The sequence below is a fragment of the Mya arenaria genome, chromosome 6, assembly GCF_026914265.1.
Source record: "Mya arenaria isolate MELC-2E11 chromosome 6, ASM2691426v1".
In the NCBI taxonomy this organism is placed as follows: domain Eukaryota; kingdom Metazoa; phylum Mollusca; class Bivalvia; order Myida; family Myidae; genus Mya; species Mya arenaria.
This window is the reverse complement of record NC_069127.1, coordinates 48,296,343-48,318,896: the sequence shown is the minus strand read 5'-3', so window position 1 is coordinate 48,318,896 and position 22,554 is coordinate 48,296,343. Positions and strand designations below refer to the sequence as shown.

Genomic DNA, 22,554 nt, shown 5'->3' with positions numbered 1-22,554 from the left:
GTTACAGTCATACCAGCGCTGCTCTAGCAATGGTTACAGTCATACCATCGTGGCTCTCGCAATGGTTACTGTCATACCAGCGTGGCTCTCGCAATGTTTACTGTCATACCAGCGTGGCTCTAGCAATGGTTACTGTCGTTCCAGCGTGGCTCTCGCAATGTTTACTGTCATACTAGCGTTGCTCTAGCAATGGTTACAGTCATACCAGCGTGGCTCTCGCAATGGTTACAGTCATACTAGCGTTGCTCTAGCAATGGTTACTGTCATACTAGCGTTGCTCTAGCAATGGTTACTGTCATACTAGCGTGGCTCTAGCAATGGTTACTGTCATACCAGCGTGGCTCTCGCAATGGTTACAGTCATACCAGCGTCGCTCTCGCAATGGTTACCGTCATACCAGCGCTGCTCTAGCAATGGTTACAGTCATACTAGCGTTGCTCTAGCAATGGTTACAGTCATACTAGCGTGGCTCTAGCAATGGTTACTGTCATTCCAGCGTGGCTCTAGCAATGGTTACTGTCGTTTCAGCGTGGCTTTAGCAATGGTTACAGTCATACTAGCGTGGCTCTCGCAATGGTTACAGTCATACCAGCGTTGCTCTAGCAATGGTTACAGTCATACCAGCGTTGCTCTAGCAATGGTTACATTCATACTAGCGCTGCTCTAGCAATGGTTACAGTCATACTAGCGTGGCTCTAGCAATGGTTACAGTCATACTAGCGTTGCTCTCGCAATGGTTACAGTCATACTAGCGCTGCTCTAGCAATGGTTACAGTCATACAAGCGTTGCTCTAGCAATGGTTACAGTCATACTAACCTGGCTCTCGCAATGGTTACAGTCATACCAGCCTGGCTCTCGCAATGGTTACAGTCATACCAGCGCTGCTCTAGCAATGGTTACAGTCATACCAGCGTGGCTCTCGCAATGGTTACAGTCATACCAGCGCTGCTCTAGCAATGGTTACTGTCATACCAGCGTGGCTCTCGCAATGGTTACTGTCATACCAGCGTGGCTCTCGCAATGGTTACTGTCATACCAGCGCTGCTCTAGCAATGGTTACAGTCATACCAGCGTGGCTCTCGCAATGGTTACAGTCATACCAGCGTGGCTCTCGCAATGGTTACTGTCATACCAGCGTGGCTCTCGCAATGGTTACAGTCATACCAGCGTGGCTCTCGCAATGGTTACTGTCATACCAGCGTGGCTCTCGCAATGGTTACTGTCATACCAGCGTGGCTCTCGCAATGGTTACTGTCATACCAGCGTGGCTCTCGCAATGGTTACTGTCATACCAGCGTGGCTCTCGCAATGGTTACTGTCATACCAGCGTGGCTCTCGCAATGGTTACAGTCATACCAGCGCTGCTCTAGCAATGGTTACTGTCATACCAGCGTGGCTCTCGCAATGGTTACAGTCATACCAGCGCTGCTCTAGCAATGCTTACTGTCATACCAGCGTGGCTCTCGCAATGGTTACTGTCATATCAGCGTGGCTCTCGCAATGGTTACTGTCATACCAGCGCTGCTCTAGCAATGGTTACAGTCATACCAGCGCTGCTCTAGCAATGGTTACTGTCATACCAGCGTGGCTCTCGCAATGGTTACTGTCATACCAGCGTGGCTCTCGCAATGGTTACTGTCATACCAGCGTGGCTCTCGCAATGGTTACTGTCCTACCAGCGTGGCTCTCGCAATGGATACTGTCATACTAGTGTGGCCCCCGTTATATTAATATAGTTGAATTATGCTACACCTAGGCGACGTTAACCAAATGTACAGAATACATTTTTACCTAAACACAATAAGTTAATTACAATTTGAGAATTTCCATAAAATGTTAGTAACAAAAACAAAACTTATCAATAATAGAATTTTATTCTCTGATTTTTGTGTTTTATTGTTAATAACACTGTACACAATCAGGATAAACAATATATACAATATGGCATTCATTCTGCATATACAAACACAGATCAGTCAGACCAAACAAAGTAAAACACACAGATTTATAATATATAGCTAACAAACAAATTAATAGTCCAAAAACTTGCAAATATTCGTCTAAAACATAGCTTGAAAATACTGTTCAATACGCTTATTACTAGCATATTGTGTAAAATCCTTACATAACAAACTTGGCATGGATAATTATTACTGTTTTACAATACCAACAATAAAATGCTTTAAGATCAAAATGCACTGAAATATGCCCATCTATCACACACATGTACTTATACTTTACTCAACATGATTTCAAAAGCATAAGGTTTACCAAGGCACAATAATCCTGTCTTAGTTTATACTGATTCGTGATAGCGTCGAGTCTCTTTCCCGAGTAGAAACCACTACCGATGTCCTTTTTTACTTGCAAGAGCCCGAGAGAGTTCCACTGGTGAAAATTGATCCTAAAACCTCTTGGTGAGAGGCGGACCTCTATAGATACCACTTGACCTCTCTTCATCCCCTGCAGTTTTTTTGTTGCATAAACATACAAAGATGAAGCTACAGTAAATAATTCCACTTTTTTCCAAAAATTAATTGTCAATACAGATACGGAGTGCAAGAAGTATTTACTTTGGGCGTAAAATAACAGATCAGTTTGCAAACCAATTATAGGATATATGGTACTGCTCGTTGTCAATGAATGGTGGAGTCATAGTCTGGATTCTGAATTAAATATATGAAACAATAAAAATACATTAAGTTTTATATTCAGAAATATTCAAGCAGAAGCAGTTAACAGCTCGGTAACATTGCACATGCTTAATCTGATCAGGCAATTCATGAAGATTTACAAAAATGCAAAAGCATCATATTGTGCTAAAAGAACTTCATTTATAAAATGAAGAGAAAGGAATATAACGGGATACTTTATAAATATTAGATAGCATTAACAAGCAAACATTACATAACGATTCACTGAATAAATAAAACCATATTTTAACACCATTTCTATAAGACGAGTACTCCAATCTGAAGGTACTTGAAGCATACCAGCAATATCAATAGGTTTGACCTTGAAAAGTGCGGCCAGGGCCAAAGTACTTATTTTTTTGGCAAAGTTAGTAAGACAAGTGAGGGTGCATAAAAAGGAAATCAGCAACGCAAGTGGACAACTTTGCTGGCTTGTTTTTTTCATTCCAATAAGGGACATCACTATGTCAGACAGTGTTATGGGACTACCTACATGGATCACCACAGTGACAGTGTGTACAAATTTTCTTGTTTGTATCTTTATCGGTTTTCAATCATAACAACAACAATGACGACAAAAAGACCATGACAATAGCTTGACTTGAAATATAGTTGAAATAAAAAGTCAGCTATAAAGATTAAAATAAACAAATAACAATACCATCATTTAAATTTACTCATTTATACTAGGAAAAACTCTTTAAAAACAAGAGCCATCGTAGGACAGCGTGCTCAACTATATGCAGCTTTGTCTTAAAAATAATTACAATAACAATTAATATGTGCCTTTCAAAAGCAATCTTAAAAAGAACAAAAGCTGTCACAGTATGTGACAATGCCCCCGAATGTGACATTGACCTATGAACAAGGTCAGTACATGAAAAGTTGATCTTGCCTTTATGTGTCAAATACATATGGCAAGTTATTTTAAATTGCCTCTGAACATAAAAAAATACCACCCATACTTGACAACCTACATTCTTATGTCCTTATATTCACCATTCCATTGTGAATAAACACTAAGTGCATCTTTCACCTTAGAGGTAGGGACATGGGTCTTGCACGTGACACGTCATCTTGGTATGTCGAACACATGTGGCAAGTTATTTTAAAATCTGTCCATACAAGGGAAAGTTACAGCCTGGACACGACAACCTATACTCTATGTCCTTATATGCAGCACTCAATTGGGAATAAACACCTAAGTGTGACCTTGACCTTAGAGGTAGGGACACGGTTCTTGCACGCGACACGTCATCTTGGTATGTCGAACACATGTGGCAAGTTATTTTAAAATCTGTCCATACAAGGGAAAGTTACAGCCCGGACACGACAACCTATACTCTATGTCCTTATATGTAGCACTCCATTGTGAATAAACACCTAAGTGTGACCTTGACCTTAGAGGTAGGGACACAGTTCTTGCACGCGACACGTCGTCTTGGTTTGTCGAACACATGTGGCAAGTTATTTTAAAATCTGTCCATACAAGGGAAAGTTACAGCCTGGACACGACAACCTGCCCGGACACAAGTTATTGAGCCGGACACACGGACGGACGGACGGACGGTGCGATTTTAATATGCCCACCTTCGGGGGCATAAAATGTAAACAAGAAACGCCCCGATGCGACAAAACCAGGTTTTCAATAATTGACAGAAGAACTTCAGCCTTCGTTGCGAGTTTTTACTTTCTACTTTTAGTAACAGTGACCTTGACCCTAGGGGCCCCAATTACAATCCCATGAAAGGTCTCTATATACCAAGTTTGATTACCAAGTTTGATTGCAATATGTCAACCCTAACTTAAGTTATTCAGTATCAACCACTTTTCAATATTTTATTAAAAGTGATCTTGACCAAAGGTGCCCCAAACAATCCCATGAAAGGTCTCCATAAAGTCTTCCTGTATACCAAGTTGGGTCACCATCTGTCAAACCTAACCAAAAATTATTCTATACCATAGGTGAGTTTGATGCCATCCTCATTCTGGCCTTCCCCAACACAGCAATGAAGGGTATTGGAGTTAGAAGTGAAAATGCCAACCTGGCCTAAGACTTTAACCTGACGCCAGGGTGAGTAGTAAAACCTCCCCATTCTTCGAATAGTCGAGATAAAAATTAAAACATTTTTTTTTGTCCAAAAAATATCAGGTGGATGATGTTCAAAGTCATTGTAAAAAGAAAAAAAAATCAACAATTATACTGCCAATCTGATCGTTCATTTTTCTTGAACAAACAAATTCTTAACAATAATCTTAAATATGATCTACTATACATGTTTATCATAAAAATGAAGCAGAAAAATAAGGACTTGTACAATATCTGTATGAAAGCAAGCCAATGAATACAACAGAAATAGTGAATAAATTGATAACAGTAGGCTGTGGTGTATTTTGTATGGTTCATATGTATTTTCAACATTTAAGGCAGAATTTATTTTGACGGACATTATTTTCCCCTTTTGAAGCAATACATTATCATACACAATTAATATCAACACTGTAACTTCAAAATCCCGCCATATTACCATTTGGTCAAAAAACCATTAATGTACGTTTAGAATTTCAGTTTTTTAAAAAGGGATTATATGCTTCCAGTTTTTTTTAAATAATCTTTAGAACATTAAGGAACCCAATCAATAAAATCTAAAATGTTGAAACAACAAATACTACTGACTAGGCAAAAAGAGGAAAATCATTTCAAACCCAAACTGATTACTGCCTGGAAGTCTTCATTTATTTTTTGATTAAATCCTCCTTTTGATAGATATATATTTTTAACACAAGGCTGAGCTCTCCAATAGGAGATAAAAACAGGTTCCTCTCCATATGGAGGCAGAAAATGGTGTGTCCATTAATAAGCCAATCAGAGAGCTCTCTGAAAGGAGATCTGATATTCTCCATATGGAGGTAAGAAATGGTGTGGGATCCATTAACCAATCAGAAGGCTGCATTTGGTCATGTGGTTGGTGTGTTTGCTACTGGTGTGGCATACGTATCAGGAATATCTAAAAATAGTAAAATAAAAAGATATGAGCATGCTTTAAAATGCAACGAAAGACATGAGAGGATTACAACAGAAAACACAGACTAAATTCTTTGCCAGCAAGAAATTGAGAAAGTATCAAACAATACAAATTAGTGTTATATCTTTCTCATATTTGAACACACATATAGTCATTTCTATCAACAATGTAAAACATTTTTATAAAAAGTCTATAAGACACTTACATTTTTGTTAAAATAACATTTGGTGTATACTAAACCAATTATTCAAATTGTTTCATCATTATCACCATACACAAATATATATATATATATGTTTGAACAGATATTCTAAACATCCAATTGCTTAGAATATGAATCAAATGCTAAATCTGTGTAGCAAACATACAAAATCTGTTTGGTTATTGTTATCAAAGAGCAAAGAAGGAACATTTTAAAGTTAGTACACATGTGAAATATAAAAGCTCTACAAAATGGAACATGTACTGTTACGTTTTTAAAAATAATTAGTTTTGAATCATGAAAGAAGAAAATATAATATTAAAATGCAGAGAAACACAATTGCTTCTTAATTAATTATTATTCATTTTTGTTAAAAAATGCAATGTCTCCATCTATTCAGTTAACATTCATTGTAACAGCTTACATCACAAAAATTGTAGAACAAATTTTAATAGAATGTATTATTTTAAGCTTCAACAGTTAAAAGTTGCATATTTGATGATTAGGCCTTTTTTAAATAATCAGTGCATAGTTGATACAATGAAAGCCTTTAGAAGTTGTTTCAGAGTTGATACAATGAAAGCCTTTAGAAGTTGTTTCAATTATTTACAATATTCTGTTTTGAGGTTATAAGAAAACTTCAAAATGCATTTAAGTGTTATCTATGTCCTTGATTTTTGTTTATGACAAATACCATGGTAACCAAAAATAAAACGAGGGATGTTTGTCAAACATTGATCACAGTTTTGTTGAAAACATGCGCAAGATTTATTTAAAATAAAATAAATGTGTTCAAAGCCTTGCTTATTTATCCTTGTACAGTGCTTGAAAACTGAAAAAAGACCTTGACCTTTGAATTACATGATTTCAAATATTTAACAGGCTACTGATGAAGTGGATTCATTTACATTATTCCATACATCATAGCATTTTGCAGTTGCTGGGCAGACAAACTTTTAACATCTGTGACTTTAAACCTTTGACCTACTGACCCCCAAACAAACTGTATGTACTGGTAAGCCTAATTCTTAGTCCTAGTTCAAAGCATTCTTAAAAGCGGTTAACTGTTTTCTTTGATTTACAGACAAAAAACAACAACAACAATTTGGGTTATGTTCTTGCTAAGGGCAACCCACCACTAAAGTTTCATATGCCTAAGTCGAACCATAATTCCACCATGCTGAACAATACTCCTATGAAGTTTCATGAGTGTATGTGCAATACTTTTGAAGCTACATGCAATACAATGTTTTTCATACACATATCAAGGGCCATAACTAGACTAAATGACGTGTCAAACAAAATCCCAGAGGCTGACAAATATTCCCATGAGTTGCACGAGTGGTGGTGTTATACATTTGAAGCTTTGTGACACAAGATTTGTCCGACTGTATGACGGAAAAGAGCAAAATCAGTATCTCAAATTTTAAAAACATTTTTGAAGATTTTTACCAGCTAAGTATGAAATCCACTGCAAAAACTACAAATATTGTAAAAAGGGAAAATATATCAATATCCTTTACTACCATAGGGGTATTCAAGAAATAATATCATCTTTGAACAAATATCAAATTTCCTAATAGTTCATGTCTAATTCATGCTGAACAACATACTTGCCCTAACAATAGTCTTAATTTTGGCAGAACAAGACAAACAGTAAAACCTTCTGCTTTCACATACATCAAAACACTTCTCAAACAAACAAGTTAATTTCAATGAAATTGGAGAACACATATTTAGTCATAAGACAGCAGTATGTTAGTACGGTAACAGGAGCGTGAGCCTTGATTCAAGGTTCTATCACATATACTTGGTATATTAACATTTACCACTGTAACATGGCATGATAAATGAATCAAAATACTTTGGTATTCACAGATGAACAAAAGTTAAAAATCTAGGGAAATTGTGTGACATTTTCTTGAAGATATTCATTTCCATGCACTAACTTTTAACTTTCAGAAACAATTATTGTTCTGAACTCAATTCAGTTCTATATTTAATGTATAACATAGCTTTATAAAATCTAATCTCATTTCCAAAAATGGAGATGTGTTTGGACCATTTTAATGGGAAAACATTATTTCCTAGTACAATATGTATCTATGTATCTATCAACTAATGGTCTATTAACACTCTAACAAATGAAGCCTTACTAAGAGTAGGATTTATAAAAAATTATCACAGTCTCTGAGAAATCAATCATAAAATGAGGTGCTTTACTAAACAATGACTACTGATTTTGAACAATTACAATGTATAATCTTCAGTAATGATTGTTTAGCTACATCTGTCGGACGTACTTTGTACCCATTTAACAATTAAACATATGCCATAAAGCAGTATCCTCCCATTAACTGTTCATACATAACTATCACCAAATGCAGAGCTTCAGTTTGGACCAAACTTTTTTTTTTTCTCAAAGATCTCATTATTTATAAAATTTTGCTAAATACCAAACCAGAGAACATATTTTCATTATCTTTCTCTTATTTTTTTGTTATCTTAATCATATGTTCACCAATGTATATCAATTCAGAGCAGTGTTATGAATTCACAGTATTTTGGCCTAGCTGAAGAACTGCTTGACTAGAAGAACATGTATATGCATCACCAATATGATATAGAAAGATGAAAACAATGAGATTACAAGCCTATACAGTGTATGTTAGTGATGACAGTAACACAGATCAGTATGAACGTGAGCTGCGAGCGGCAAGCTACCTTCTCCTCGAGGGCTGGTGATTGGGGATAATGAGCTCATTCGTGGCATCTCGCACACTTCGCACTTGGTGAGTGCCGGGTAGTTCAGAAACGTGCAGGCGGAACAGCTCCATGGTTCACCATCCGCGTCTGAGTCTCCAGAGTTCACTGCTGGCTGGGCGGGTGGAACAGGAGGCACTAAAACAAGACGGGGAGGGAGGGGGGGAGGCACTGTAAATATAAAGTCTTGCATGTCAACATTTGTTTATACCAATTTATTTAAGCTTTAATATAAATCCAACCATTGCCTGATATTATTAATGAACCAAAGTAATGTGTGCCCAATAAACATATTGACACGGTCCTGGGAAAGACTTGATTCTTGACAGCACAGGGTTTTATTCCATTTTATACCTGGCATTAACTAACTTCCATTACAATACTTAATACCACAGATTTAAGTGCAAATGTCCTTGTACTTACCATCAGAGTTTCTGGGCGGGTCTCTTGGTGGTAATTGCGGAGGGATTTCTGGCGGGGGCCGGGAGGGAAGGGGTCTTGACGGAATCGAGGTCGTTACTGTTGAAACATGTGTCACCGTTGGCGCCGACGTACTTGCGCTCGCATATATGGAACCTCTTTGACCAGTGTTCATGTTCTTATAAAAGTTCTGCTGTTCTATAGGGTCTAATACTCCTAGGGGGGCTGAAAGATAACGACGAACCGCATGATTTATCAATAGGGAATCACAAAATAGATATGCTTAAAATAGTATGAATGGAAAACGTCTTTTTTATAATATCAAGATAAACTTTATGTTATTCCATTAAAACTGTTTGAAATTATATATTTAGAAATTAGGGTTAGTCCATGGGACTGTACACCAGATTGGCACCAAAAAAAGTTTTTTTCTGTAACAAATCTCAGGACAATTATATAATAAAATGTTTTACCCTTTGATATCATAATTGTAAAAAAAATACCAAAATGTAAAAAAAAAATCAAGTCTGAGACCGGGTTCGAACCAGTGTCGCCAAAATTACAGTCCAGTGTTGTATCCACTGTGCTACAAGGCTTACCCTAATCGGTTGGAATATTTAAGCTATATACCTAACTTGGTAATATCATGTGATAACATCGACTAGCCAATCACGTATAAGGAATGAATTCTACTAGGTAGACATATCTAGTAATCTTTTTTAATGGAAAAAAACTACAAAAATAAATTAATTGTAAACTATGTGGTACTTCAGTTAGTAAGTTTCAATGCATTGTACACATCGATACCAAGTTTATGTCAGTTTTCGTTAAATTTTTTCCCCCACTATTTCATCATACGGAATCCACCACACTTAATTTTGACAGTCCCCTTTTGGGGTTTTTGATGCAAGAGGAACAGGAACATCCACTAATAGAATTTATTTAACTTGCCTTCCTGGGTAGGGTTGTATTTTTTTAAATAGAAAAGCCTTATTAAAGATGGAGATTGGCAAAACCTCGTGGACTGAGCCTGTAATTTGATAATTCAAACAATAGGCCCATAAGGGCCTATGCTCTAAAGGCATGGCTCTTGTGGTCATTTTCAATCCAGAGCATGTATGTATGGGTAAAAGGCAACAAAAATATAGTTTTGTGTTTGGGTTACCTGAAAACGTTGCAAATTCAACATCTGAGGACAGAAAGTGTTGTAAGCAGATTAGTTGCATGAACTATTTTAATATGTGCCAAGTAAAAGTCATCTGACAAAAAAAAATGCTTTCAAAGCTGTACTCATGGTCAAAATTTCATTTCTGTAGCTTAAAAATTAAAAAAAATTGGTCGAAGTCAAGGTCATCCGAGGACAACATTGATGCTCGTTTGCAAAACTGTACACATGGTCCCAATATCATTGCTGTAGCTTAAAAGATAAAAAAGAACGTCAAAAGGGGTGGGGCCAGCTTTAGCCCAAGGGGCATAACTTCAACTGTTTTGCTACACAGTCATCATATGATGCTCCGAAACAAATATCAAAGGTATGAGCCTTGTGGTTTGAAACAAGAAGATTTTGAAATTTCTTAAATAAGTCTCTAGGAAACTTGTGACCCCCGGGGCAGTGCCAGTGACCCCAGGGGCATAATCTGAACAACCATGGTAGCAGACCACTTAATTATGCCTTATTCAAAATAGTAAGTTTCTGCATAGCTGGCAATTTAAGAATACCAAACCTGTGAACCCCGGGGAATGGCCAGTAATGACCCCAGCGGCATAATCTGAACAACCATGGTAGCAGACCACTAAATTATGCCTTATTCAAAATAGTAAGTGGCTGCATACCTGGCAATTTAAGAATACCAAACCTGTGAACCCCGGGGGATGGCCAGTAATGACCCCAGGGGCATAGTTTGAACAAACATTAACAAGCAATTGTTCTTAGATGGATGCGCGAACACACAAAAAGATTTTCAAACATTTCCCAATTGAAGTATAGTACCAAACCTGTGAACCCTGGGGCGTGGCCAATAATGACCAAGGGGGCATAATTTGAACAAACATTCACAACCAATTTTGTTAAGTTGAATGCAAAAAGTACAGACACTTTGGCCAATAAAGCTAAAAAAATGGCCTTTGGCCTTTCAACAAGAACAAGGCAGAGTAATTCACAAAATCAACTGCAGAACCAAAAAAGAAAGTTGTCTTCCTTTCATCCTAGAGTTGACTTAACAAGTAAACTTGGCTAAAAATAGACAACTCGGTCATGCAGATTTGGCTAAAAATAGCATTTCTTTAAAACTTTCAAGGTCCTAATCTAGGCATGCATGAGGGGTTCTGGCTGGTTTTCGAAAGGAATCAAGCTCTGATGGATATCTAAATACTGTACAAGTTTTATCGAGATACAATCAAAATTGAAGACTGTATCGTGTTCACAAGCAATTGTTTACAGTCGCACGGACGCACATACTACGTACACATTACCATCGCATAAGCTCTTCTGGCCTTTGGCCAGTAGAGCTAAAAAACTACAAGGCTAATATATCATTGTGACGTGCTAATTAATGAGTATCACTCTAGCCAAAACTCTGACTCTGATAATACTTGCTACAAATATGCATGTCAACTTCAGCGAGCATTATACATTGCATATTGGGCAACAGTATGGACAAACCCAACAACAACACACAAGTAATGACAATTCTTTAGCTCTTCTCTTCAAAAACAGGAAAGGTAATCTGATATTATGATTTCAAGAAGTCTTACAATACCCTTCAAATATAACCAATCAAATTCTGAATAATCCATGAACAATCCATATTGCATCATTCACTTACTTTGACCGTTGTTAAAGAGATCTATTTCTCTTGTCATGAGCTGAATCTCGGCCTGCAGTTGGAGATTGTCTCCCCGCAACTTGGCAAGATCTACAGACTGCAAATGCAATAACCTTTTATAAGAGTACATTTATACCTAATAAATTATGCAGTTTGCTTTTAAAATCAGAATGGTGGTAATAAATCCATAAACTGGTACCTCACAGATTTGATTGTCAATGCATCAGAACACCTTATTTCTACAGGTGTATATATAAGAGATTTCTTATGGTTTTTCAAGTAGGAGTATTGCGGCCATCCGGTCAACGATTTGGGTGTCTCTTGATATAATACTGGGTCCCAATATATATTACACTCACTCAATGCATATTATTTTTGGGGTTTTAGGGACTTGGGTATTCTCCTACAGGGAAATCCCTGATACATGTTCATTTTTGGTATGTTTCAATGTTTTCAGTAAAACAGAAATACATGCTTAAATTTAATCTATAAAACACTGAGTCCGGATAGATTTATGATTAACTTTCATGAAGGTACCAGCAAATGTTTGCAATATTATTGCCTAATCAGACGCAGTAAGACAAAATCTTACCAGAGTCAGATGAACTACTTAAGGTATACTTCAGAAACCTATGCTCTTGCTTTAAAATATTGTTTTCAATTATTACTTTAACAATATAAACCATGATTACATCGTATTACCACTGGAGTTGGGATGTGAGCGTTAATGTCACATAGGACAGACACAAGACTTACTGAAGGGAAGACGTTAGATTTCAAGCGTTTTCGTTCTATCACATCTCGTTCCAGACTAGTAACGTCGCCTCTCATGATGGTGAGCCGATCTTCCGCTACACAAAGATCATGCTTCAACTTCTCCATGCGAGACTTCTGATGGGATAGCAATGCTGAAATATAATGTCAAAACTATTACTACAAGGCTGTAATTAAAGATGCTGTCATGTACAGTAAGTAGTCCGCCTACAAAACAATGGACAATTGGATGCATTTACAGGTTATAACTGTATCAATAGAAATGCTGCACAGATATTTACCTTTTTAAAAAGAATCATAAATTAAGAGAGCATGAAGTAGTGAGTATATACCTCAACATAATACAATATTAGCAAATTTATAAGCAGGAAGTATATTTAAAAATTTAATGTTAAAGGTAAAAGTTTCAATTTATAATAAATACATCAATGTTTCAGGGTGTGTGGAAATAACCGCAACTTACTTAGGTTAAGAAATCTTACTACTTAACAATTTTACCGTCTTTCAATTACAAGGAAGTTTACGCATGAACATACATTGCAGCTGAACTGTGTTGTCATGTAAATGTAGCCTTAAATTAAAGATAGATGTCATTTTAACAAATGAGGAAGCTAAGAAATATAAATGCACTGCTTCACATTGAGAGTACAAAATGTACATGCTAAAGAGAATTTAATAACTGCCCTGGCATTTAATCTTACAATACCTACCACTAGTACCAGTACATGTATATATCAGTTAATCAGTGAGATAATTCTCACATGATTCTTTTAACTAGTGCACAAAATTTACAGAGCTCAAGTCTGAAAAATCCAAATAAATCTTTATAATTATTTTTGAAATATTATACGTCAAGTTGTTAGTAATTTATAAATTTAATAAGTTTCCATTTATCTGCCTAGCAGTAGTTGTATAAATGTATTCATTACGTAGAAACTTATTAACTTCACTTTCACTGCTGACATTTGCCTGCTTTCAATGTTGTAGATTTTAAAAAATATATGAATATTACACAATAACAAATAAAAAAAACAGTTTACAATCCAGAGTTCAACTTTATATTTGCCTTTAAACCTACCTTGAAGATAGCCTGGCTCTTCCACACTACCACTTGACTGAGGGCGATCAGTCCTCATTGCCGACGACGACTCCGAATTCAAGCTACTGTGACTAGACGCTGGTGACATGAATGGTTGCCGATTGTATTCCATTTCTGACACAAAAACTGACTCACTATCAACAGAGGAAGCCTTTTGCAATCCATGAGCGTGGCCAGGTACACGGCACTCACTAGGCATTGGTGGAAATTTCATAAAACCTGCATTACTGTCATCAGGTTTTTGGAAGTTTATCACAGTTGGGCGTTCAGGCTGGTACTGTCTTAAAAAAGATTGTTTAACTGACGGATCATGGGTCACGTTGCTCTCCTCTTGTGGTGAAACATGACCCATGTACCCAGCAGCTGATGCTTGTGGATTTGAAACTGGTGTACCGCTTATATTGTTAAAAAACTGTATTTGTGATTGCACTCCAGTACCCGTCCTTGGGGTTTTAATTTCTACCACTACTGGCCCTGATATCCCTTGAGGGCTGGGCTGTGAGTTTGTCGAGTTACTTCTCATCACATTTACATTAGGAGATAACCTAACATCGTTCATTGAGCCTGGATTATACAGGCCTTGTATAGGCGATTGTTGAACAGTTCGTGGCATAGTAGGATAGTGGTGTGAACCAGGGTTAGGGCTTGCAGTTGGGTTACTAATAAAGAAAGTAGCTTGCGAAGAATGCTGGCCAGGAAAATTTCCAGGTTCTTGCCCACCATATAATGTATAACTGGGCAGCTCGTCCCCAGGGGAGTTATACTGGGACCGTACTAGTGTATTAAAAGTACTATTGGAAAATTGCTGTTGAGAAATTGGTAAAGTTCTAACAGTAGGTCTCATGACAGTCTCATGATGTTCACTAGGGTATGTTACATTTTGATATGGCATATTCGGGTTTGCACCCTGAAAAACCCAACCTCTACTTGGCGTTCCGGGCTGTGAGCCGACCCCGCCCGGATTTATTTGAAAACGATAAGTAATAGGGCCCTGTGCTTGTGTGGGAGACTCCCGATTATCACCACCACTAGTCTGTACATGTTGCACTTCAATAGGCCTTAACATGGCAGGGGAAGAACAAGCAGAACTATTCGTTGAGTGTTGGCCGTAGTTTGTTCTGTAACCACTATAACCACTAGTGCTAGAACCACTACTATTGTTACAGTTGATATTCGGAATATCACCACTGGATGCATGATGTTCATGACTCTGTAGCTGGTTCATAAACTGATTGATCTCATTCCGCATCACAGGTGCTGTAGACGGGTGTTCAATGGCAGTAATCGGGCCACGAAACCCAGGCACATTGTAAGACACGCCTTGACTGCTAGTCAGCGGCGGTCGTAAGGGAGTGGAACCAGAGCTTGCGTTACTCATGTTGCTACTTGACGAGTCACTACGAGCTCTCGGCTCAGCTTCGAGATTCAGCTCAGTAAGGTGCTCGTTCAAACGGCAGTGCTGGTTGGTTGGCGTTCCAAACAGATACCTGGGGCTCTCGTTGGTCAGCATCTCAATACATCTCTCACGATTGTTGCAAAACTAAACAAATTAATACATCAATGAATACTATGAAATTACTTCCCAGAGATTAATGTTGACACTAATTTCAAACACCTTCCTTATTACATGTTGAAACATGTGGCATAATGTGTGATGCTATTTGTTTCTAAACTCAGGTGAAATGTTTATGTAAAACTTATTTCTATAGAATTTAATATATGCTGACATTGGATGCATTGTTCCATGCAGGTTTACACTACTTTTGAAACAAAAGTACTGGAAATCTTATGAGATCAAACTCATTAAAAAATATTTCTTCTTTAACTTTGCCCAAGTGACCATGTTTAATCACAGCAAAACTCTTTGCTTTTGCAAGACCTTGTGGCCAACAATTTGTGGAATAGTTGTCAAAATTTACCAAAGCACAAGAAAACCTGTTTACCTGTTGACAGTATTTGGTGACAATATTATCAGGGACTTCCGGATATCGATTCTTCAACTCTAAAAACAGTTGTCGATCCACACTGGCCATGACCAAGTTCCCTCATCTTTCTACAACCTGCAAAATACAATAGTCAATAGTATTTAAATACACTAAAGTCCAGGTATCAGATTCAGACTGGTCAACAATAATTCTTCAAAGCAGCCTGTTTCCCCAAGACTGTAGTCCATCAAGCCTGGCTGCAGACTCAAGCTCAAACTGGATGCACTTTCAGTCGAACATAAGATTTATATTAACAGGGCTTCCATTAAAGGAAGTTTGGAAGTATATTACTCCCTAGAAATGGATTAAAACTTCCAAAATTGATTCCTTGGAAGTACAAAAACTTCCATAATTTTAAAGAAAACTTCCAAAGTATAAAGCTTGGAAGTTCAAAATATCAAAACCTTGTGTCAATATTAATTTTATGGTCACAGTTTCAATCAGTCTTTAAGAAAAATGAATTATTATAATAAAAGTCTTTAAATTTGGCAAGTTAAAGTTGCAAATTACTTGATTTTTAACATATTAGTTGAAAAATAGTGGCAAAAGATATTGTATTCGGTACAATTAAACTTCCACATTTCAGTGAAAAACTTCCAAAATTTATGGACAGGAAGTTCATACTTCCAGTTTCAAATTCTTAATGGAAGCCCTGTATTAACAATTATGCCCCATGAGCACCGCTTTGTCAGATTAAAATGCATTGACAAATATCTTGACTAACTGACCCGCAGAATAAAAGTGGATACAGGTATTCTGGTCTAGGGCAATTATCACTGGACTTGCATAGCCCTAAGTCAAACGAATCTCAATTTCTGTGTGCAGAATGTTTTTAATTTTAATAACACTGCAGATGGTGGCCTTTTACCAACTAACCCCCAAATCAATAGAGGTCATCTTCAAAGGCAATAATAATTACTAAAGTTTCACGATGAAACAGTTCTCAAGTTATTATGCAGACAGTTTACCTAACACTTAATAACATTGACCTCAGATTTACAGATAAAAAAATGTGCATCAACTACACAAAATATACCTGCCTAAATTTTAGGACACCAAGTTTGGTGATCAGTGGTTGTATGTTAAGCCAAATTTAGAGAGTGGACACTGTAAAGACAGCTTTTGCCAATTCCAAGGGTCATAAATCTGGAGTGACTAAGTCTGGTTATTGAAACCGACCAAGATATTCTACATATAAACATTCTGACCAAATTTAGTGATGATAGAAAAAAGACTTCTTAAGCAATTGATCAGATAAGACTGATTGTAGTAGTTTCTATAACTAAAGGGCAATAACTCTCAAGTGACTAGAGCGATAAGGCTGATTATCCAACTTGACAAAGATATTATGCCAATACACCTTCTGACAAAATCTTGTGATGATTGGTAAAAGGTTTCCGAAGTAATTGAGGCCCAAAACGCAATCCCATGAAAGGTACACCAAGTTAGACCCACTTCCTGTTTCTGCAGCCAACACAATGAATTTATCGGCTGCCCGCATTCAGCAGATATTTTATTTTAGGCCCTCCGAGAGAATTTTGTTTAAACTACATATTAAAACACACACTTGAAAAAAAACTTATTTTTTATTTTATTTTTACTTAACTACTATAAAAACGGTAGGATAAGTGCCTTTTTCGTATGTAGGGTCAGGTAAACCCAACAAATGTATTTTCTTTAGGCCTTAGCTTACAACAAGAAATACAGTCGTACATGTATTTGCCCATGCATATCAGAACGTGACTTTTACTCTTGTTGACAATTTTTGATATATCATGACTGAATAATGGCATTTCTTCATATAGCATAAGCACATATTATCTAAACAGGCTATGTCACCTATTTTAAGATTTTCCGAAAATCACATTTGACTGGGGTCAAAAGCGCTTTCAAAGTTTACAGCGCGTTGTTAAAGGTCTTCTTGCCTTGTTTTCCGTGGAAAACGCCCCAAAAACATCACTAGCTATTTTTAACCACCAATAAATATCAAATAATTATACGGCACATTGAGCATGCGCATGGTGCAAGGGTCATGGTTTAGAATTGTGTTTAATGTCGGCTAATTTAAGATCTAATACAAACAGGCAATAACAATGATTCAATAATCATTTGGGGTTTACACACACATATAAGAATGCAAGTATGTTCCATTTTACAAATAAATCGCTGTTAAGAACTTAATGCAACTTACAATGTACACAAGGTTAAACACGAATAACTTCTGAACAAGAAATAATTATCACCAAATGCTAAGTTTTACAGCGGGTCATAAATTCAGTCAATTTCTGACGCTTCCCTTCTTATTACTTATCAGAAGCAGAAAGGGAAGGAAACCTTTTCCAACTTGTTGAACATATAAATGATATACAAAACAGGGTTTCCACCAGCCCAGCCATAAGCTTGTCGGGCCCGACGTGCCTTCCGCTGGCAAGGCTAATTACCGACACGCGTTAATTATGCCGACATGCTTTAATCTGCGTAGCGACAATCCTTATCAAAACAATCATCAGTTTTGACAATACACAATTTTGTTGCAATTGCAACGGTTGAATGACAGCCAGAAGGCGTGTCGGGACTATTACGGCATTTGTATCAGCCATTCAGGATTGACGACAGCATGAAGGCGTGTCGGTGAGGTTCAACAGTGCAATCAACCAAACTCCTCCAATTCTTTATCAAAATGGGAATGTGTGAAAAACACCACTGTCATAATTGCGACCTTCATCCCTATAATCATCTATGAACGCAAAGTAAACAATAAGTGTTAATTGATTTCGGTAACATAAATCATGTGTCGTTTTATTTTGTTTCTTAATCCAGAGACCGTTAACCAATTATTAAATTGTAATTGAGAACCGTGTTAAGATATCTGTGTTATTATAAACAATGGTTATACTATGTCGTCTCATGTAATTGAGTCGCGTTCCCGTCTTTAGTTTAGTGTAAAGTTATATTTCGTGTTGCTTATATTAAACTTTGATTATTTTATCGTTCTTTTAATTTATTTAGAAAAAAGATAAATAAATCTGAAAATACACATTACATTCCCTTTAAGTTATTATTCAGCCGACCCGGCTTTAAAAATATTAGCTGTTGCAGCTTTAAATACGAATACACCCACGAGCAGTCGCTTTGCTCCGGGCTCTTTTGTGTTCCAGCATGCAGCGTGCTTTACACGTTTTGCTGTGACGTCAACGGTGTCAATAAAAATAATACCCGCACTAAACGAAACATGAGTCGATCGATATCGTCGGAAAACTTGAGAAATACCAATAATTAATGAAGAGAACCCATTAAACCTTTTCACAAATATGTTTAATGTTAATCGGACTTGAGTTGGTAATTCTAAATCATAGGAACATAACTGTAAACTTGTTTAAAATGCAGGAAATTGCAACATTTTGGATACGAAAATAAAAACAAATCGACGTAAGGAGGGGGCACCCCTCCCAAATCCTCCCCTTCCGACATACCTTATGAAATTCCTGGCGGAAACCTTGCAAAATGCTACATTGGTACAACAATTGCATACAGCATCCATTTGGTGTGCATTTATGTAATTCATTGTGTTTTCTAACATTTTCATTGGATAATTTGAAGCAAGTATGTTGCTTATCCACAGCTCCATAGCATAAAACTCTAACATCTGAGCAACCTAGCGTGCTATATCTTATCCTCTATATTACAAGTAAGAATTTAAAAAATGAACTCATCAATCTTTCCAGTAAATTTTTGAGTGCAATTCAATGCCTTCTTCATGCTGTTTACCTTTGATAAAAGTCAATTTCTCCCTGAAGTCATAATATTTGCTTATTTTGATAATCACAGTTTCAGTCAATGAATGAAAACGCAATATATTTCTTGAAAACAAGATCATGAGAAGCTCGAATACAGTATAATGTAGTCCAAATAATTGTATGTCGACAGATTTTTTTACAATTTTTGATATGGCAAATCCTTCACGTACAAATTGTTTTGTACCAAAAGTGGGTAGTTATTCCGATCGGGATTCTGGGTTAAAGCATATTGCGTCCATAAAATATCATAAAAACAAGAAATATTACCAGATAATGATATTTTATATTAGTTCCGTACTCAAGAACATTAATATCCAACGAGTAATTATGAGTTTGATGGGTTTTTCTTCATTTCATTTTGTCAAAACATAACGATATATACATGCAAGGCTGCAGTTAACAGTTTTAAATCAATCGGAACACTTCATGGCCTAGTTGTTACGATTGTATTTACGAGGTCTATCTCGAAGCTTGTCGGAGGTTGCTGAGTTATTACGAGTTGTTCCGCTTGGCATAATTGTTGTCTGTGTCAGTCAAGTTTCATTTTATTGGAAAGGTAAATCATGTGTTATAATGCATTTAATGCTTGTTTTGTGCAAAATAACGTTTCACTTACATGGTAAAGTATGAATATAAACCTTTATTATTCATTTCAAACATAAAATACTTACTTAAATCAATTTCAATATTTTTCAAATCCCCCCCCCCCCCCCCCGGTTTTTGCACAAACCCGTTTAGACATTAGGGATTGGAAGAATCCTGTATAACACGTCTATTATTTTAGACTACAGTATAATGTAAGTATGAAAATGTCAAAACATGACCATTTGCTTTTGTTTTAGCTATTTTAGTATGATATCTGTATTTTCACAAAGCGGGGAAATATTCTAAATTTGAAAGCACAGATGGTAAAAGAAAACTCGACAAGAAATCAAAGTATTCTTGACAATGACTCCAATGAGTATATTTTGAAAGTTCTAAAATGCTTGGTATATAATGAGTTCCAAGTAGTTTGCAGACAGTTAAGGAAATATAATCAAATCTTAATAAAAACGAAATCGTTTGAAATAATTTGTCCGAAAGTATGGTTCACTTATTACTTGTAAAAATGTCATAATTCTGTCAAATCAAAAACAGGAAAAATCACAAGAAAAACAGGTGGGTCGATTTTACAATAAAACGTTGATTTTCGACATACTTTTTGACAGGCAAAGGTGCAAATATGTTTGCTTTGCATGGCCAATGTGGTACTAAAACGAGTCGATGACAAAGAAGGCGACAATATGTATTATTTTCAGCAATGTTTTTCCTAGGCTGATATGGCGGACATATACACGCATGCGCAGTGACAGATGTCAAATTCACAACTTCCTGTAGAATGATCTTTGTTATTTTTTTAAAAACTATTTTATTTTAACAACTATATACATTGCAAATTATTAAAATCAATAAATATTTGCTGAAAATATTTATTCATTTAAGCAAAATGAGAATAAAACAAAAACTAAAGGGCCGACTTGATTATTGTTTTCGTGTCAAATTTAAGAAATCCTCTTCGCAGTGATCTCCCCTTGAACGAACGCGTAGTCCTATAATAAATGGAACGGATATATGCATTCATTTATGTATTAATCGGACGAGTATTTGTATGCATAATGGAACATACTTGCATTCTTATATGTATTATAATACCCTTTCTATGAGTAGTATGCTCGTCTACGATTATTTTATTTATAAAATGCTGTGAATGTAAGTATAGTACGTTGGTGTGGGAAGTACTTTTAAACATAATTTTATTTGAAAACACACCAAATGTGAGGTATGCTTATACTAATGGTCTTCCGGGAGGAACGTTTAAATGGGGGTCCTGTATGATATTGCAATACACTGGTGCAGGTAAAAGAACCAGGGTATCTCTAATTAACCAGATATACCCAATGATACTGTCCGTGTACTTAGGCTCAAAAAATCTAATATGACTAACAAACTTATTGGAGCACTCGCCGATTGGGCATTTCTCGAGTGTGAGTATAAATAAACTTGCACTCTGGCGAAGCCCATTTGGCAAGTGCGTACTGCAGTTACATATTGCGAGTATAAATAAACTTACAGTAAGTCACTGCAGTAAGGTCTTTACAATACTCTGATTTAGAAATGTTTGCTTGAAGTCTAAGGTCATTCTTCTTTCATTTTCCATAGTAAAGGGTAAACAAAGAAACCCAAATAATCTAAATGCTCCCGGTTGTCATTGCAAAACTATGCTGTGCAAAGCAATACAAGAAAATAGCTTTTTTTAAATATCTTAGTAGTCTTTGGCAGGGACTTAAAGGGGCTATACTCCATATGATAAAATTGCGGGAGAAAAAAGAAATTTGTCGAAAACTGACATAAACTTTGTATCGATGTGTACATTTCATTGATACTTACTAACTGAAGTACCACATAGTTTACAGATAATTTATTTTTCGCAGTTTTTTCGTATTTTTCCATTAAAAAAGAATACTAGGTATGTCTACCTAGTAGATTCATTCCTTATGCATGATTGGCTGGTCGATGTTATCACTTGATATTACCAAGTTAGGTATATACCTTAAATATTCCAACTGCTTAGAGTGACCCTTCGTCCTAAAACGAAACCAAATTAATTTTCGGCCGAAGTAGTCAAGAAAGAAAACAAATATCGGTAAAACTGTATAGAGACATTTTGAGTTAACAATTCTACCGATTTAAACCGTTACATCCATAGAACTATTAGAAGTCCATGATGATATTACATGCTATGCTTGGTGATGCTGTTGCTATATAACGCCTCTCGTCCAGGTTCATTGTTAGGAAAAACAGTTTTTGATCCTAGCCCTATTTCATTCACTCACTTAAAGATATTTAAATTTTGAAAATATATATTGTTACGACCCATTGATAAAAAAGAGAATGCACTGGACCAGGGGCTACATACCTGTGTATAGAAA

General features: G+C 36.4%; 1 protein-coding gene across 3 annotated transcripts; it reads right to left on the bottom strand.

Annotated features, from left to right (window-relative positions):
• Nucleotides 1–1,862: 1,862 nt before the first annotated feature.
• Nucleotides 1,863–20,916, bottom strand: LOC128237475 (mitogen-activated protein kinase kinase kinase 7-interacting protein 3 homolog). Of its 3 annotated transcripts, XM_052953046.1 has the most exons (8): nucleotides 20,784–20,916; nucleotides 15,747–15,863; nucleotides 13,783–15,343; nucleotides 12,687–12,838; nucleotides 11,931–12,027; nucleotides 9,109–9,330; nucleotides 8,647–8,856; nucleotides 1,863–5,702 (listed from the first exon to the last, which is right to left on the bottom strand). In XM_052953046.1, the coding sequence occupies exons 2-8, from the start codon at nucleotides 15,834–15,836 to the stop codon at nucleotides 5,653–5,655; spliced, it is 2,382 nt and encodes a 793-aa protein (XP_052809006.1). In that variant the 5' UTR covers nucleotides 15,837–15,863; nucleotides 20,784–20,916; the 3' UTR covers nucleotides 1,863–5,652. The 3 variants fall into 3 exon arrangements, with proteins under 3 accessions (XP_052809006.1, XP_052809005.1, XP_052809007.1); XM_052953045.1 differs by having other exon boundaries at nucleotides 1,863–8,856; XM_052953047.1 differs by having other exon boundaries at nucleotides 1,863–8,823.
• Between the last annotated feature and the right edge of the window lie 1,638 nt (nucleotides 20,917–22,554).

Bases quoted from the DNA above. Each gene is read 5' to 3' on its own strand.
- LOC128237475 (XM_052953045.1), bottom strand. From the start codon at position 15,836: ATGGCCAGTGTGGATCGACAACTGTTTTTAGAGTTGAAGAATCGATAT. The intron at 12,839-13,782 runs GTAGGTTTAAAG...ATTATATTTCAG, and splicing joins AGAGCCAGGCTATCTTCAAG to CATTGCTATCCCATCAGAAG. The intron at 9,331-11,930 runs GTAAGTGAATGA...GTTATCTTTCAG, and splicing joins TCTCTTTAACAACGGTCAAA to CCCCCCTAGGAGTATTAGAC.